Source organism: Ochotona curzoniae, unplaced genomic scaffold, assembly GCF_017591425.1.
Source record: "Ochotona curzoniae isolate NIBS_2020 unplaced genomic scaffold, NIBS_Ocur_1.0 contig_3498, whole genome shotgun sequence".
Classification (NCBI taxonomy): Eukaryota; Metazoa; Chordata; class Mammalia; order Lagomorpha; family Ochotonidae; genus Ochotona; species Ochotona curzoniae.
The window spans coordinates 2,366,963-2,386,478 of record NW_024465885.1 but is presented as its reverse complement, the minus strand read 5'-3'; the positions used below and the strand labels follow the sequence as shown (position 1 = coordinate 2,386,478).

Below are 19,516 nucleotides of genomic sequence, written 5' to 3'. Positions count from 1 at the left end.
ATGCCACCCACCAGGGAGCATGGATGTAGGAGAGCACACCTGTGTGCACATGGGGAAAAAGCTGAGCAAATACAGCATGCTATTGACCGGGGAACACGAAGAAAGAATAGCATGCCTGTTTGCACACGGGGTGAAGGCTGAGCTCTGGTCAGAGTGAACAGTCTACAAGAGCTGTTGGAGAACTAACCAATCTGGGTGGAGCACTCCTTGGGTCATCTCTGTTCTCAGAAAATTTTGTCATGTATGAAAATTTTGCCATGTGAATCTCCAAAAGGAAATATAAACAGCTACCAGGCTGTTATAACTTCTTCAATCAGAATATGTGCAATGCTTTTCCTTTTATCATCCACATACAGACAGAAGTACCCAAAATGTCACAGGAAATGCCTATGCATGGATCTCAACTTGACTGAAAACAAACTTTTAATTACATCTTCCCACAAACTTCATGGATTACCTTTGTTCCTACATCCTGCAAGTTTTCTCTTTTATGGATTCACAACTATTCAATTTGTCTAGGCAATTTGCACTGAAGACATTGATAATTACTGATAGAAAACAATACTTACCTGCAATGTCTTCCATGTAACCATATTGAATTGAACTTGAACTTCCTTCTAAATTTTCCTCATCTGAGTCTTTTCCATCTACATAGGATTCTTCCCCTTCAGTAAATGTTTCTTCTTTTGTATCATCTTTTGTAGCAGCTATTCAAAATATTTTTTAAAATAATTTTTACATTTTGAATTAAACATTTTCTTATTTCAGAGGAGATAAAACCTATCATTTGTGCTCTAAATTTAACGATTTTTGTTCTTCAAATATCCCTAGAAAAATCATTTATCATACCAATTTTACAACTTTATAAAATGAAGGAATTTTCTGTAAGTTAATATCCATTTTTAAACTTTCTTTCCAGTCTATTTCCTATCAATGCACACTTACAAGAACTTAAGGAAAAAAGTCAATATTCTGCTATTGATTCGGAGGAAATAGGTAAGTAGTTTCTGCTGAACTAGAACTTGCAAGCCCCCATACATAATACTGTCCTTCCTACTTGCCAATCAAAACCTTCTGTTTAGTCTCGGACTTAGCAGGGTAGAGGCCATAAATGGGATGGATAATAAGCGTTCCATTTGAAACTTGTGAAACTGACCTGGTAGCTAGCTTCATGTCTACAGAGGCACTGCTCCCCAAAGCACAAAAGAGGCCAACACCTAGGAGGGGCTCGGTCTCTCCCCACAGCCCACAGCTGAATGCACTGTACAGGAGCAATCTCCTCTCCTCTCCTACCCCTCCTTCCTTTGGCTGATCCTCTGGCCTATTGCCTGATCCTGACTGGTACTTCCGCCTGTTGGGCAACCCCTATTTACACAGGTATGTGGGCTCACTTTCTCACTTTTTGGATAAATTTTCTTACCACTTTGTGCACCTTACACGTCTGCACACTTAAAAGAGTTGTTTATGTGTGAAACAACGACCTAGAGTAATAATTAAAGCATTCTAGCTCACATCACTATCACCACTTTAAATCAGTTTGGTTTTATTAACATGTATCAAGGACATAACATGTTAAAGAAAATAATGCTTATTCAAGAATAACCTTCTCTGAGGATGCTTATTACCCACTGGAGTGACATGCAGAGAATTGGAATGGGAGTAGAAATGCCCCATGTGTAAATCAACATTCAGACTCCAAATTCATACACAACTACAGTTAAAATATCTAACATGAAACAGTTAGTAGACTGGGTGAACTTTCATACGTTTCAGAAGAACAAGAAGTGTCAAGTGTCGCAGAGCTAAATAGAAGATCTGAGATGAGGCTAAAAGATTAGGGACAAGGCCAAGTGTGGCAGGAATGAAACAGAAGAGCTGAGCCAAGCCCATCAGCTGCACAACAGGATAGGGTCCTGAAGGATTCACATATTTTGATAAAGGAAATAATTCTCAGTAGCTGACTAAACCAAGCATACAGCTTGATTTCCAAAAGAAGGGAAATAATGCAGCTTTTTCTCGTGACAGCCAAAGACAGTTTCCTCACCTGAAGTTTGTGGCTTTAAAAGCTTAAGGAGCCAAGTTGTTGGCCTACCCTGAAGCAAAGGAGTTATACATGACAAGATACCTTAAAGCTGCTACCTAGGATTGGATTAAGTTAGAAGAGAATTCAGACAAAGGAGTGTGATTTAAAAAAAAAAAAAATGGGTATTGTGAGCCAGGGAGAAGGATTGTGCCAACTGATGGAAAAAGTGAAGTTTGATTAAAAAAAAAAAAAGCAGTAAAAAATAACACATTATATCATGTGGCAAGGCAGCAGATCTAAGCAATTTGTTGACAGTTGTTCATATTTAATAATCCCCAAACAGCTTGGTGGAAGGCTTACAGTAACAGCATTCGTCTTTGCCTTTCTTTCCAGTCTTGTTTGCAAAAACCCAAAGCCACAAGCTCTATTCTTTTTTAGAACCTGAAGCAGTTAAAACTCCAATTCACAAATGGATGGCAGAGCTAGCTGGTTGGTAAATTGCTATAGACTGAATAAGCACAAGTTCAAGAGGAAGCATATAGAGAGAGGTGACCAAGGAGATAGAACAGGAAAGCTGCAGATAACAAAGAGAATGAATCAGAGTTTGTTTTATGATCTGATGTTTTAAATGCGAGTTCCTGCAGTTCTCTCCTGTCAGTGGAAACTGAAAGTTTGTGGGACCTCTCCAGGGACCAGACACACATGGCCTCCTACAAACACAGCTGACTTTGGGATTCCTTATTTACCTGTACCCTCTCCATGAGAATGGGAACACAATGAGGAAATCCATAAATTCTGTGATTATGCACACAGAAAAATCCTTAACAGGTCTCAAATTTGTTAGAATTTTAAAAAGAGTTTGGCATGGTTATTGCATGCAATAATATACGAACATTAATGATAGAGACTCCCTTTGGCCACTATTAAGTAACTAGTATCAGATTATTCATACTACAAATGTGAAGTGTTGTAATTTTCCTTTAGTGTTATCCATTTTTGCTTCATGTCCTGTGATGCTATTCTTGCAAGCACACATCGTTATGACTGTTATGTCTTCCTAGTGAATTGATCTTTTCTAACTGTGGAGTATCCCATTTAGTCATTGTACCATTTTTTGCCTTGAAGTCTGCTCTATGTGACATTAGTATCGTCATTCCAATTTTTTTTTCTGTGCCTTCCTTTTTTCATTTGGCAGTATTTTTATTTCTATTTATTTTATTTTTTATTTCAGATAATGTTAACATTGTTGATCAGGGTGGGATGAATCACGTTAGTCTGGATCATGACACTAATCAGCACATGAGAGGATCAGGTTTGGGAGCAGATTCTGAGAGGCATATTCACCAAGGTGGGACTGCATTTTCCATTGGTTTGCTCAAGAGCTGGGGGCAGTAACAGAGCAAACCAGGTATAACCATAGACCTCTCCAATACTCATGTGTACTGGGGTTTAGAACAGGTCAGGCTGGCCCAGAATGCAGCACCCACAGGCAGGCAAGGCCACAACATTCACCTTTACACACAAAGGCTGAGACCTGGGGTAGACTATTCCAAGTAAGGGCACATGTGAGATTTGGGTTTGGGAGTGGGCCTGGTGGAGGTACATGGGGGTACTCCCTTCATGGGCTGTAGCTCCCACTGGTGAGCAATGAGTCAGGGCTGGCTCTGGTCAGGCTTGTTGGCAGATGGGTTGGCTCTAGGGCAATGGAGTGGGCAGAGCCAGGCCAAACAGTACCACACTAACATGCCCAGGAGCCAGGACAGGATGTGGGCTATGCCTGGCTAGGCTAGGCTATCACTTTTACCAGTTTGCATGAAAACCAGGGAGCAAGCTGGGCAGGGGTAGTCTGCAGTACCCACCAGCGAGAGTTGGGAATGAAGGCTGGAAGGCTAGGCCAGGCTACAGCATCACAAGGCAAAGGCCCAAGCCAAGGGATGCGCTATGCCAGGCTGGGTCAGAGCAATCACCACCAACATGACAAGATCTGTAACTGGATGCAGGCCTGGTCAGAGAGCTAAGAGGATGCCCTTACTGTGCTGTGGTTCCCACTGGTGAGCATGAGAGCCAGAATGGGAGAAACAAACTGGGCTGGACATGGCTACAGTCATCCTCAGCATAGGTGTGGACTGGGACTGGGGTGTGCCAGACTGGCTAGGATCCATCACCTGCTAGTGCTCATGGTGGGTGTAAGACAGGCTAGGCCTTGTCCTGAGCCATGCAAAAGCTGGGGTTTTGGTGGGCCAGGCAGGATTGGGATGTAGCACCCAACAGGAAGAGCCAGAATGGGTGTGAGATAGTTGGGTAAGGCTGCTGTACCTCCCAGGAGAGGAAGTGGGCCAAGTTGGGCTAGACCAAGAACCCACCAGTGTGTGTGAGATCTACCACTGGGAGGTGACCTGACAGAGGAGCTTGGGGAACTCCTTTGTCAGGACACAGTCCCTGCAGGTGAGCACAAGAACCAAGACTGGGAGTAGCCCAGACCAGGCAAGGTTACAATATCCACCTGTATAAGTGTGGCTCAGGTCTAGGGGTGGGCTGGGCTGGACCAGTTCATAGCACCCACAAGCAGATATGAGAACCAGGAAAGGGTGCAAAACAGGCAGGGTTGGGTTGCAACACCAGCCAGTTCACCAAAGGACTGGGGGTTGTCCAGGCTGGGTTGGGCAGAAGCATCTGCCAGCATGAGCTGGAACTGAGGGCATGGTAGGCTGAGCCAGGATGCAGCATGCCCTGGTGAATGCTGAGGTGAGGCGGGCCATGCTAGACTAAGCCACAGCACCCACGAGCAAACATATGACCCCAGAGAGGGGTGAGCCCAATCACAGGGCAGCAGGGACTCCCCCAGTGGGTCACTGCTCCCACTGGTGAGTATGAGTGCTGGGATTTAGAGTGGAACAGCCTGGGTAGACTACAACACCTATTGACCTGCATGTGAACTAAGTAAGGGGGAGAGCCAAGTTGAGTTAAGTGATTGCATCCATTTGTGCATGCAGAAGCCAGAATAAGTGCAAGCTGGTTGGGCTTTTCTGCAGTATCAGCTGGCAAACGCAGGGATGGAGCGGGGGGTGGGGGGGCAGATCCTGTCAGACTAGATCACAGAATCACCTGGAAATTGCAAAATCCAGGACTGGGAGTGGGCCTTGTAGGGAAACTGTGGGTATTTCTCTGATGCACTGCAGTCCTCATTTAAACCAAAGTGAGCATTTGAACCAAAGCTGGGGGCATTCCTGGCTGGACAGGCAGTAGTAACTGCCAGCATAAATGTGAGCTGAGCTACACTTCAACACCCATTGACGTGTAGAAGAACCAAATGGGACATGGGCCCTACTGGACCAGTTGGCTGCATATACTGGCATGTTCATAAATTGAGGCTAGGGGTGAGCCTGCTGGGAGTTTTGGAGGGGTCACTTCTAGTAGGCTGCAGTTCCTGCTGGTGTGCATGAGGGCAGAATGTGTGGTGGGCATAGTTAGGCTGGGCTGCAGCACCCATTGGTTTGCTTTGGAGATGGGGCTGGAGACAGAACTGACCCAGTAATTGCAACCATCAGTGTGTCTGTATGTAGGTGGGTGACAAACTGAGACAGATCGTACACTGACTGGTACACACGAGAATCAGGTCTGCGGTCATCTCCGGTGAGTTTTCTTTGGGACCTCCCTGCTGCTGAACTGGACCAGTGGTCTCAAAACTCCAACCACAGGGAAAACCATATGGTCTGTGGTCTAACTATGGAGTGCATATGTCAGAACTGGGCCTCCTCAGTTGCTGAACCCTGTATAATGGACGGCATATCCAGATGCACATGAGGGACATGACAGATCTTTGAGGTCTACAGAGCACACCTAGTACCATGGATTTCAGAATGAACTGGACAACTCTTTTAGCCAAGTGTTGACAGCCATTATCTATTCAAGTGGAAACTCTAAGGTGAACTATGTCAGCCAACGGACCTTGGAAGGATTTCCTTTACCTTGGAACAACAAAATCAACAACACCTCAGAACTACCAAAACTGCTTGAGCAGTGCTCCACATCGGGGACCCTAGGAGGGCATTGGTACACATTGCTGTGTACTGATGCAGTTAGTCTGTTGGAAGCAACCCTTTCCCCTTCTCTCCTCCCTTCCTCCAGACACAGGAAGCAAAAAAAAAAAATGGGAACAACTGTCTGATCCATCTTCCCCCATTCCTTGACTCTTCCCAACCTAATCAGTGATCCACATGTGTGTCCATCCTTCTCAACTATGTCAACATCATCAAAAATAAAATTAAAGGAAAAAAACATTAAACTCTGCAGAATGCAATTAAGTCAATCCTTAGAAGGTAATGCATTCTTTCAATAGATGGATGATATAATAAAAAAGTAAGAATATTAATGACCCAAAGTTCTATTTCATGAACTAGAAAAAGAAACAAAGTAGAAAGAAATAAAATAACTAGACATAAATAAAATAAACAAAGTAATAATTATAGAACAGAAATGAGTAGCAATCAATGAAGGAATATAATTCATGAATAATAGAGAAAAAAATTTTTAAAGATAAACAATATTGATACACTCCTCGCTGGGCCAATAAAAAAGAAAGAGATGAGGGAGAAACAAGATGGTGGAATAGGGTAAGGACACGTTTAAATGAACGGAGAAACATTTAATCAGGAAGAAGCAGAGATGACATATTTCAGGAAATAGGAAAGGACAGAACAACAGCAGAGGGGTACCTGGAGACTGACAGACCAGGAAAGCAGCGGGCACAGCAGTGTGGTATCGCAGTGACTGATATTCCAACATGGCGATCTGAACTCCACCAGCAGCCGGAACTCCACTAGCAACCATGTGGGAAGAGACTTTCACTGGGAGCTTGGGAGGTGAACCCAGACAAAAAACTGTCCATCCTGCTGGTCCATTTGATTTGACCAGGAGTAGAGACAGAGCAGCAAATCTCAGACGGGCAGTGCAAGAACAAAGTGGATTTCACAGCCCAGTCAGCCCCCTAGAGCTGAATTGGATGCCATTTTGAGTAAGGAGGAAAGGGCAAAGGAAAGGATGGAGCATGCTCTGAGCTGTGGGTGAGCTCATTTCTGACTCAGTGAACTGCAACGACGTGGCATTCTGCGGGTTCCACCAGGGGCAGGTCTGGGTAGCCCTCGGATCAGACGGCCAGCGATCAAGAACTGTAGTGGTAGTACGTCAGGCGCCATTTTGTGCACTGTGGCAATAGCTTTAGGACTGCAGGAGACAACAGTGAACTGCACATGTGCTGAGCTCGCAAGAACTCGCTGAGGTCCCGCAGGAAAATAATACCGTCTGTGGCATCATATGGGTCAAAATAGGTCCGTGTGGTACCCAGACTTAATGTCCAACAGGTTCTGACAAAATCAGTGCCACCAACAACCTAATTAGATAGGACACCTGGTGTCTCTCAAATCCTGGGACCTGCTCCAACCAGAAGTGGGAGAAAGGTTGCAGAGACAACAGTGCAGCCTCAGCACGGTATCACACGAGGTGGAGAGTGCTGAACCAAGAGCTGGGGCTGTAGAGACCATGGTGGAAATCTAACATAAGAACCCAGACCTGGAACTCACTGGAGGTTGTGGCACAAGTGGTTGCAAGCAAAAAGTTGTGTACCCACTGCAGTAAGTAAAATCGCATTGTAGACCTGGGGGTGACACAGCTTAGAAACCTGCCCCAAGAAGAAGACTCTGCTAACCAGAAGTACAATGATCAAGAGCAAAAAAAAGAGACAAAGGCACAATGAATAATACTGAGCACTCCCCTGCAAAGGAGCAAAACCCTATGCCAACCTCAGAGTTAACTGAGGAAGACATCGAGAAAATGGGGGACACAGAATCCATAAGACTCATTTTAAAGCTTCTGATCAAAAATCAGAAACTCATGAAAGAGTTCAAAGAATTTAAGGAAGCAGCAAAGCAAATCAAGGCTGGTATATCAGAAATTAAGAACACAGTAGAGCATGGGCCCGGCGCGGTGGCGCAAGTGGTTAAGGTCCTCGCCTTGCACCCCCGGGATCCCATATGGGCGCCGGTTCTAGTCCCGGCAGCCCCGCTTCCCTTCCAGCTCCCTGCCTGTGGCCTGGGAAAGCAGTCGAGGACGGCCCAAAGCTTTGGGACCCTGCACCCGCGTGGGAGACCCGGAAGAGGCTCCTGGCTTCGGACCGGCATAGCATCGGCCCGTTGCGCTCACTTGGGGAGTGAATCATTGGACGGAAGATCTTCCTCTCTGTCTCTCCTCTCTGTATATCCGCCTTTCCAATCTTAAAAATAATAAAAATAAATCTTTAAAAAAAAAGAACACAGTAGAGCAAATGAAAAGTACAGTGGAGAGTCTCCAAAATGGAATGAAGCAAGCAAAAGAAAGAATCTCAGAATTGGAAGATATTTCCTGTCACCAGGGGGAAGCAAACAAAAAGCTGGAAGCAGAGCTGGATCAGGCCAAAATAAGTATTCAAGAATTGAAAGACACTATTAAGAGGCCAAATATAAGAGTTATGGGAGTCCTGGAAGGTGCAGAAAGCGAAGCTGAGTTTGCACATGTATTTAATGAAATAATCAAGGAAATTTTCCCTAATCTGGAGAAAGAATTGGGAAACAAGATCCAGGAGGGTCACAGAACTCCCAACAGGCTTGATCAAAAGCAGTCTTCACCATGACATATGATAATCAAACTCTCTTCAATTGAACATAAGGAAAAGATCCTTAAATGTGCACATGAAAAACATCAGTTGACATATAAAGGAATACCAATTAAACTCACAGATCTCTCACAAGAAATTCTACAGGCAAGAAGAGAATGGAGTGACATATTCCAGATTCTAAAAGAAAAAAAATTGTCAGCCTAGGATAACATACCCCACAAAGCTTTCTTATCTCTTTGAAAATGAAATACAATTCTTCCAGAGTTAAGAAAAGCTAAAAGAATTTGCCACTTCCAAACCTGCCCTACAAATGATACTTCAAGATGTTCTCTTGACAGAGAAGAGGAATAGCACCCAACAAAACCAAAGGCAAACGCGAAGAACATCCCAGTAAAATGACAACAGAAGACTAAACCAATGAACAACCCATTCCTAAAATGACAGAACCAAATTACCACGCATTCATATCAACCCTGAATGTAAATGGCTTAAGCTCAATCAAACATCATAGATTAGTAGACTGGATTAAAAAACAAAACCCATCTGTTTATTGTCTGTAGTAGACACACTTCAACAAAGATCAGCGGAAACTATATCACATGGGTTTTGTTGTTTTCTATTGGTTTCATCTCTTCAAAACACTTTCTTCTGATTAAATCATTCAATGACTCATAGATCATGCAGTGGCATCATTTTCTTCAAGAAGGTTCTTGATTTTCATTTCTTCAGCTACAAGTTAGTCATTTAATAGCATGTTGTTTAACTTCTTGGTGTTGTTAATTTCTTTTTTCTCCCGGATGTTGAGTTTGTTTTGTGGCTCTTCATTTACGGGAATGTATAGAAGCTGTGTAATGGAGACTGTCATATCTAGTAACATGTCATTTAACTGCATGGCATTGTAAATTTCTATTTTCCTTTCTATTGTTGATTTTGTACCGTGACTTTTCACTTAAGGGAATGTACAATAGATGTGTAATGGAGACTGTCATATCTAGTAACATGTCATTTAACTTCATGGCATTGTAAATTTCTATTTTTCTTTCTACTGTTGATTTTGTACCATGACTTTTCATTTAAGGGAATGTACAATAGATGTGAAATGGATACTAATGTCCAGATGTGAGGATGCAGTGTGGTATGCATTTCTGTTTCCAGACAAAGATGGACTTACAATGAAACTGTTTACTCTATCTTGACATAGGATTCTGGACTCTCTGCCATTGTCCATGCCCACAATGATGGACATATGACCGTATATGAAGAACTATATGTTAGTAATGATATAAAGGAACTAGGTGGGGGGGGGAGGAATTGGGGAGGGGATAAGGAAATAGGGAACTGTTTCATAAAATGATAGCAATAATAAAATAAAAAAAGATGTAACAAATTTCAGTAATTAAAACAAATCCTACAGAGTTATGCCAACAAATTTAACAATTTATAAGGAATGTACAAATTCCATGAGGAAGATAAACTTACAAAACTGATAAAGAAATAGACAACCTCTAGCTATTAAAGAAACTGAATTTATAGTTAAAAATCTTCCCACTAATAAATCTCCAGGCTCAGGTAGCTTCTCTTGTGTGTTACATCAAATATTTATGGAAGCAATAATACCAAATGTACACAAAGTATTTCTGAAAATAGAGAACAAAACACTCCCCAGCTTATTACCTGAGGCCAGGAATAATTTAGTCCTCTGATGAATAATCAGAAAGCAATGTCCTTGCAACTAAGGGTCCTGGATCTTTATGGGAAATGGAGGACAGATGGATGGATATACTTGGCCTGAATTTCTTCAAACAACTCTGTTACAATGGAAACCCCTTGTTAAGTGTGGTGAAGAGTTCACCCTAACTTCTCTGCTTGGGTAGAACACCTGGAACTGAGAACCCCAAAGGTTAAGAAGTTGCTCAGCTGCTTTAGCAATTTCCCAGGAGCAGGTAAGGTGGATGAAGCAATCAGGTAGTGGATGAGTCAAGGTGCAACCTTGAGACAGAGATCATCAAGAACAACAACGTTCAGGAGATTCACAAACTATTTCATGTTATCATTTGGTATTTTAAGATCCATGGCATGTGAACTAATTTAGAAGCCAAGTACAGGGGCAGGCCACATTTGAAAAGGCCTGCCTTTACAAGAGTCTGACTCTACCACTGTCTATATCTACAGTGTCATGACACACTTAAATAACAGAATGATTAATTTGTGAGTGTGGCTGAAGGACTATACTATTGTACTAACATGGGGGAAAGATGGGAAGGGAAATCCCTGAGCCTAAGGAATTTTTATCATAAAGAAAAAAATTTTTTTGAAAGAGTCTGGCAGGACATAGAGAGATCCTATGGAAATACTAAAGAAAAGGTGCTTTTCACAAAGATAACTCTTATGGTACCATGGATAGAAAAAACGTAAGTGTAAATTCTTGGTGCAACAGCCCAAGCAAGGGGCGGCTATTTGGCACACCTGTTGGACACTGTTTGGGATACCCATATTCTACATCCAAGAGCATGGGTTCAGGTATTGATTCCACTTCTCATTCTAGCTCTCTGCCACACTGGAAAGCAGAAGATAACAGACAAGTCATGGATTGCTTGCCAGTCACGTGGGAGACATGGATAACATTCCCTGGATAACATATCCCATGGATAACATTCTTTGGCCCTGCTTAGCCTCCTGTGTTATGGGCATCCGGGATGTGAACCAGCATCTCTCCATATCTGTTTCTATCTCTCTGTTTCCATGCCTTGCAAATAAAATGCTTTTTTAAAAGTCCAAGTAAGAGAAGACAAATATCCAAAGGAAATTATAGGGTAGAAAAATTGTCCATTTACAAGACAGGTCTGAGATAGATTTTAAAAAATTAACCTAAATTTTGTGTAAAAAAAAAATGATTTTTCCAGGACCTGTTATTCTCCAGGAGAACAAAGTTAAAAATTCCAAATATTCCAGTAAGATAACATAACAGCATGATAACCAATTAGAAAAACCTAATCATCCTTTCAAAATTCTAATTCCTCACTTTCTTTTCTAGTTTAGGAAAACTTTTCATATGTAATGTTAGCCAAATTAGTTCTCAAATGACTAATTATTTAATGGGTGGGGAAAATTGAGGTTCAGAAAAGTGTACTCATTTCTTCAGGATTAAGTATCTCAACACCAAAGTACCTCTGTCTTTCCACTACACTGTACCAGAGGCAAATGTCTCAAGATAAATTTGGACCAGATATCCAGACGAGTCTTTGTCAGAATGGAAAGGATAGTCACCTCTGTGTGCCAGGAACCAGAGCACAGGGAAATGAAAGACTGTCCTTGCACAAGTTAAGGGTTTCATAAAGGAATTAATAAACAAGCAAACCACTTCTGTTCAAGAAATTCAGATACGTACTCCTTTGAAAAATATTATGCAAGTCTTTACTTACGTTTTGCTTCAGATTTAGAAGACCGCTTCCTTTCACTCTTGAATGTTTCTGATTTCCCCTCATCAGCATCCTGATCATCTGGTTCCTTCATGTCCCTCACTGAGACAGAGGAAGGGGCAATGCTATCAAGAGAGAAATTAAAATAAGTTTTTTCCCCATTAATTTTTTTCCCCACAAACGTCAAGCACCAAATGGGTTGGTAATCCTGTGTGTGCATGACATTCAAGATGACCCACCAGTAGGAGTGTGGACACTGTACAAGACCCCTGCAAAGTAGCCATTAAAACCACAAATTCCACGTCTCTCCCTTTTTTTCTAAAGATTTATTTTTTAATTTTTTATTGGGAAGTCTGATTTATAGAGAGAAGGAGACAAATATCTTCTGTCTGCTGGTTTACTCCCCAAGTAGCCACAGTAGCAAGAACTGAGCTAGCTGATCCAGAGTCAACAGCCAGGAGCTTCTTTGGGGTCTCCCATCTGGGTGCAGGATCCCATGACTTCAGGCCATGCTCAATTGCTTTTCTAGGTAACAAGCAGGTAGCTTAATGGGAAGTGAAGCAGCTGGGACACTAACCTGTGCCTATATGAGATCCCAGCACATGCAAGCCGAGGATTTAGCCATGTGGCTATTACACTGGACCCAGATTCCATCTCTTTAGGCTGCTTGTCACAGCGGTACCCTCAAGTTTGCCAGAGGTACACAATGGAACACACAATTAAAGTCCATCCTTTCCTCAAATGCCTCATCACTACAATTAACACTCTGCCATTTTTCTTCCTTTGATTCATCCCTTGTTCTTCCCATTGTCAAATTCCCCTATTGTACTAATCAGGCTCCATTTTCAAATATTTGCATCAAGTTATATCAGGCCTTGAATTATAACACTGAACAAGAGAAGTATGGTCCCTCACTTTACAGAGCTTGTTGCTAAGAAAGCTATGTGTCAGGAACTTGTTGGCGAGGATGTGGGTCAAAGGGAACCCTACTCCACTGCTGGTGGAGCTGCAGGTTGGTACAGCCTTTATGGAAATCAGTCTGGAGAACACTGAAACAACTCAAAATCTGCAACCATATGACCCAGCAATAGCACTCCTAGGAATATATCCAAAACACCTGTTTCACGACAAACCAACATGCACCCTTATGTTCATAGCAGCACAATCAGTAATTGCAAAAACATGGAAGCAACCGAAATGCCCATCAGCAGAAGATTGGATAAGAAAGCTTTGGTTCATCTACTCCATGGAATACTACTCAGCTATTTAAAAAAAACAAAATGCAGTTCTTTGTGGCTAAATGGGCCCAACTGGAAACTATAATGCTAAGGGAAATGAGCAAATCCCAAAAGGTTAGATACCACATGTTTGTCTTGATTTAACCTGCAATTTTTGTTTGGTTGTTACTTTTTGAACCTGTCATTGATACTGTCTCAACCCAGGTGTTTTGAAGAATGGAACTTGCATTATTTTTAACATATTGTTTACTCAATACTATGTCAATTAATTCCATAACATTGTATATTGTTGCTGATGTTTTGTTGGGGCTTTTAACTGACCGGAACTTTACTCTGTTAGCTTTACCTTCAGACCAGAGAAGGTCTCCCCAAGAAGCCACTGAACTTATCTGGACAATAAGATGCTGGACTTTATGCTAGGTATATGCTTGCAAGGAACGAATCTCAACTGAACTTGAACAGTGGTTATGCAGCAAGGTGGAGGAATCCACTATGGGGAGAGGGTTAAGGGAAAGGTGAGGGGAATCCCAGTGCCTATAAAACTGTATCACATAATACAATGTTAATAACAATTAAAAATAAATAAATAAAACTTAAAAAAAAAAAAAGAAAGCTATATGTCAGGGCCTGGCACGGTGGCACAGTGGTTAAGGTCCTCGCCTTGCACCCCCGGGATCCCATATGGGTGCCGGTTCTTATCCCGGCAGCCCCACTTTCCCATCCAGCTCCCTGCCTGTGGCCCGGGAAAGCAGTCAAGGACGGCCCAAAGCTTTGAGACCCTGCACCCGCGTGGGAGACCCAGAAGAGGCTCCTGGCTTCGGATTGGCATAGCATCGGCCATTGCGCTCACTTGGGGAGTGACTCATCGGACGGAAGATCTTCCTCTCTGTCTCTCCTCTCTGTAGATCCACCTTTCCAATAAAAATAAAATAAAAAATAAATCTTAAAAACGAAAGCTAGGTGTCAGATAAACACTTAAAATAAAAAACAAAATAAAATATAAGATAGGCAAATAAAACGCAAAAATCAAAGAATGGGATTCTGTGGGCATGCATATTTTAAAAAATTAAAACCCTAGTCAGGAGCTAGGAAAGAGATGTTTAAAACACAGATGGTGACTTGGAGTCAGCCAGGCAAAGAATGGGAAAGTGTATATTAGGCACAGGGACTATCCCAAATAGCTGTGTCTATAAAGGACTAAAAGCAGTCAACAGGCAGGAGTTAGGGGAGTGAAGTAGATATTGAAGAGCAGACCAGTAATAAATCCAAGAGTGCTCTCTAAGATTTGCAACAAAGTTTAGGCCTTATTTCTACAGCCATTGAAAGTCAACAGCTGCAGACAATAGAGTAGCACGTGTTCTCTGACCTCCACGGACACAGCAGCTCTTCACACCTGGTAACTGAAGAACTTTAAAGCCTTCCTCAACAGTTTTCAATAGCTTGAAGGGCAAACAAAACAAAAGAAGAGTTTTATTTGGATCCAACTTATCATTAATCCTAGGTTGGAGTCCCAGAATTGTCATACATCTCGCTAAACTTTCTATTAAATTTTCAAATGTAACAGGAATGCAGAAAAAAATCTCCTTAAAAGGCTGTTATGAAGATTAACTGAACAAAAGCATGTCTATGCCTTCTTGCACACTGAAGATAAACTAGTATTCTCTTGGGGCTTGAATATCCACCCACCTTGAACTCCTGAAGAAGTTTAGTCCCCTATAGCCTTAAGGCTAATGATGCTAAGAGTGTGCAGACGTAACCCAGTTGCAGTGTTTGAAGGCTGGGCCTTAGGAAAGTGGTGAGACTGGATTAGGCTGTCAGGGGAAAGTCCCACAGCTGAATCCAGGTGGCTTTAAAAGGAAAGAGAAACCATGCAGTGGCCACCATGGTGGCATACAGGCTAATCCTTTGCCCTACAGCGCTGGAATCCCATAGGGGCACCAGTTACTGTTCTTCAGCTCCCTGCTTATGGCCTGGGCAGGCAGCAGAAGATGGCTCAAGTTCTTGAGTCCCTGGACTCTTGTGGAAGACCCAGAGGAAGCTCCTGCTTCCAAGATTTGGATCAATTCAGCTCTGGCCATTGCTGCCATTTGAGGAGTACATTAGAGGATGTAAGAACTTTTCTGTTTCTCCCTCTCTGTAAAATCTACCGTTCAAATAAAAACATATCAATCTTAAAAAGAGAGAGATAACAAGACTACACGGACAGACACACATGTGCAGCTCTGCTGTGATGCAAGGTAGCCAGCAAGGGCCATCCCCAAGATGACGCTGTCTGAACCTGAAACCTCTAGAGACACAGGCCAAAATAAGCCTTTTATCTATATAAAGGAATCTGCTTTGGGCATTTTGTTACAGTAAAAATAGTTGATAAACACATACCCAAACGCAGATATGATATACACAACAGAATCAGTGAAATGTGTAGTAAGAATATTAACTTACTTCATTAGGGAGTTTGGCTTTAGGGTTCGTTGTCGCCGACCAGCAGTGACACTACCTACGAGGCACACTCTGGAGGGTCTGGGAAAAGCCGGAACCGCAACCGGACCCCTTATTGCCAAAAGCGGCTGCTTCTATACTCTTTCTCCGCTGCTTTTTTCCTTATAGGTCTTAGCTTTTCTCTGCTGCTTTTCTCCTCGTAGGCCTTATAACCCTCTTTCAGCTGCTTTTCTCCCCGTACTTCTCCTTGTAGGTCCTTATTGTTTTTGTACCCCTCTCTGCTGCCCCGTTCTTCTCCCCGTCCCTCTTACTGCTTTCAGCGGCTGCTTTTATACCGCTTCCCACCAATCACTTCTCCCCGTGGGCCCACTTGGCGCTACCTGATAGGCCAGAAGCAATGACATAATCGCAGCTAGCGCATCAGCCTATCCCTGTGGCTTCCTGTTTACCTGCTGGCGAGACCAACCCCGCCTCCTGGCCCTGGGCCAGCCGCCATCCTGCAAAGGCCTTTTATGTTCATTGGGGCCGCTCCAGCACCCCGCTCCCCACAGTTCATTCCTTCTGTTTTCTTGCAGTATCATAATAATGATGCTTTCTCTTGATACAGGAGGTAACAGCACATCATCCAAATGTCTTTCTTGGAGACTTTGGCCAATAAAACCAGGTCCCAGCTACAAGTGCTTCATTCCACATCAGCACTCCACTCAGCACCGCCCATGCAGACCTCAGGTGGAAGTGGTAATGGGTCACTAAATAAGCTTCTGCCACAGGAGACTTCGATTTAGCTTCTGGTTTCCCACTTTAATCTCATCTAAGCAACTGCAGGCATTTGTAGAGTGAACCAGCAGATGAGAGTATAGCTGTTCTCTTCTCCCTTTCTCTCTCCATTCCCCACTCTCTGCCACTCAAATAACAATAAGGAAATACAAGTCCAACATGATATATATGTTATTAAATGTTGTGTTTAGTCCTTCAGAAACATGTTTCTAAGTTTACCTTCTGAAAAGCTGAAAAGTGTGCATACCCTATGTGTGTGATGTGTCACTTATTTCCTATTAAGTTTTCCTTGCTCCATACTTTCTTCCCTCCCTTTCTTCGTGCCTTTCTCCTGAACATAGGATATACAACCCCTGGGACATGAGAGACAAGGCTAGGAGTCAAACAGAAAATTTTTAAGATTTTTGAAAATCCAATTTTTATCACTCAGTATACTTCCTTTTCCTTACCATTGGGACACATGAGCTTACTTTCTGTTTATAGTGATTAAAAAACAGGACTTGGGCCCGGCACGGTGGCGCAAGTGGTTAAGGTCCTCACCTAGCACGCCCGGGATCCCATATGGGCGCCGGTTCTAATCCCGGCAGCCCCGCTTCCCTTCCAGCTCCCTGCCTGTGGCCTGGGAAAGCAGTCGAGGACGGCCCAAAGCTTTGGGACCCTGCACCCGCGTGGGAGACCCGGAAGAGGCTCCTGGCTTCGGACCGGCATAGTATCGGCCCGTCGCGCTCACTTGGGGAGTGAATCATCGGACGGAAGATCTTCCTCTCTGTCTCTCCTCTCTGTATATCCGCCTTTCCAATGAAAAAATAATAAAAATAAATCTTTAAAAAAAAAAAAAAAAAACAGGACTTGTGTGAGGCAATGCCAATTACTTTGGTGCTTGGTTACAATTTACCACATGCTGTGGGTGAACTGTTTAGCTACACATATATTTGCATATATATAGTATATATGCATGTGCATATATACATATATGTATGTAAATATATAAATATTCATGTACATATGTATTCAAATGATTACTCTGCTTTTTCCAGCACCCTATTAGCTCAAGTTCATTCCCAATTTCCCTCCACATTTTCTATATTCCTTATAAAACTTTATCACCTACTAGATGAGAGGAATTATCACTTCACTTTTTGGGAGCAGTCACTACATTATGTTACAATAATTTAAGGAAGCCTAAGATTACTTTATCTTGTGAATAAGGCAGGATTATTATATGCTGGCTTGTCACAGTTTATTGCCAACTAAAATGCCCAAGCCTTATTTGTACATTATAAACAATGTTCTGTTTTACACAATCAAGTAGCTATATCTGGGAGCTAATTTGCAGGATGATCTTCAATCTCCTTTTATTAAATTCAGGGTTATTGGCCCAGCCTGTGGCCAATTCTTTTAATCAAATCATTAAGCAGATCATTCAATTTTGAGTCAACCCTAAGAAAGGGTAAGGAAGGGGGGAATACAATAATAGTACATGGTGATAAAAGAGGTGTGTAGGCTTCTGGTAGGCTGGCTAGAAGCCAGAGAGAATGCTCCCCATGTAGATCCACTCCCGGAGTGCAGGTCCTCACTACCACACCTCCCACACTCAGCCTCAGCAGTGCACCAGAGACAGTCATGGAGGACTCACAGTGATGGACAAATACCTGAAACAGACCCAGTCCTCACTTCCAGTGGGAAATACAAAGGAGGAGAGCACATAAGCTTGGAGTTTCTTTGTGCCTGTTTCAACTATGGTTCTAAGAAATGCTACACATCTCATATATTTCACAAGACAACTATATGAGGTAGATACTATTACCATTGTTCTTCAAGTAAGAAAATAGCAGCTCACTTTTTCAATCCTCTCCTTTCATCCAACGCAACTGATTTCCACATCTTGTTACCAAAGGTGCGGTTGCTAAGCTTTCTGGATGTATCACTTCCTTCCTATTCCCATGGTTGCCAACACAGACAGGCACTCTTTGTGCCTCACCTCCACCCTGATCACAGCACTACGGTCTCATTCTCTGGTCCTGAGTTTCCATTCTCCAACCCCTTTTACACACCACCTCTTGCATTTCAAAGGCACACTTTCGTGGGCCACTCTTGGATCCCCTGCATTGGCCAGAAGGTTCTTCCTCAGAGAGCTGGAGCTCATCTGTCACTCTCTCACTCTGATACGTCCTTAGCCTCATCAATAAGCACTCCTGACAACTGTTGATGGACTGACTTGCCGGTTACTCAGTGTATCATTTAAGGTTGCGTCCCATGTGTCCTACATATGCCACTCATTTGCCTATTCACTCGATTATAACAAGAACCCAATGAGGTAAGAGTTATCTTCAGAGAAGATAACAACCACCGTGAGGTCAACTCGCCAAATGTTACTCACAGCTAAATGTGAGGCAGGTGGCTCTGCTCACGACTCAGACCCCACCTTGCTCGTCCTCTTGCTGTTGAGCTGTTTTCTGCCCCCGCCCGACTGGCATCTCCTAGAGGTCACGAACTGTGGGTGTGGAGCCTCGCTCCTCGCCTCAGAGTACGAGTGGGGTCGCTTCTAAGATTTTTTCTGTTACCCCAAGAGGCCGAAGGCACGCGCTTTAGCGGACAGGGAATGCTAGTTCTAAGTTGGGTGCACTGTTCCCTGAGCGGCTAACAGTTTTGGGGTGTGGGAACGGGACGCTAACTTACCAAAGGTACTGCCCGCCACAGTCGGTTTGTAGTCACAGAATCTGCCTCCAGCCCCCGTTTACCGCGATTACCAGGGCAACGCCACGCGCTTCCGGGCGTATGGTGAAACGTGTGCACACGCCGGATCCAGAGCGCCCCCGCGCGGCTCTTCCTGCTAAGCCCAGTTCAATCCGCCTGCTGGTCCCCGGGCTGCCTCCTGGCTGAGGTTCAAAGCTGCACAGGAAAGCTCAGCCTTCTGCCAGCTCATTATTCTCTCGGTCTTAAGGATATCATGTTGATAGCTAAATGACTT

The 19,516-nt window shown here is 43.2% G+C and overlaps 1 protein-coding gene across 1 annotated transcript in view; it reads right to left on the bottom strand.

Moving 5' to 3' along the window:
• CFAP44 (cilia and flagella associated protein 44) overlaps positions 1–5,651 on the bottom strand; it is an 82,877-nt gene extending 77,226 nt beyond the window's left edge. Inside the window, exons 1-2 of the mRNA XM_040980908.1 lie at positions 5,615–5,651; positions 570–707 (exon numbers count right to left, since the gene is read on the bottom strand). Coding sequence (XP_040836842.1) covers positions 570–707; positions 5,615–5,651 — 175 coding nt within the window. The remainder of the gene's footprint in view (positions 1–569; positions 708–5,614) is intronic.
• Between the last annotated feature and the right edge of the window lie 13,865 nt (positions 5,652–19,516).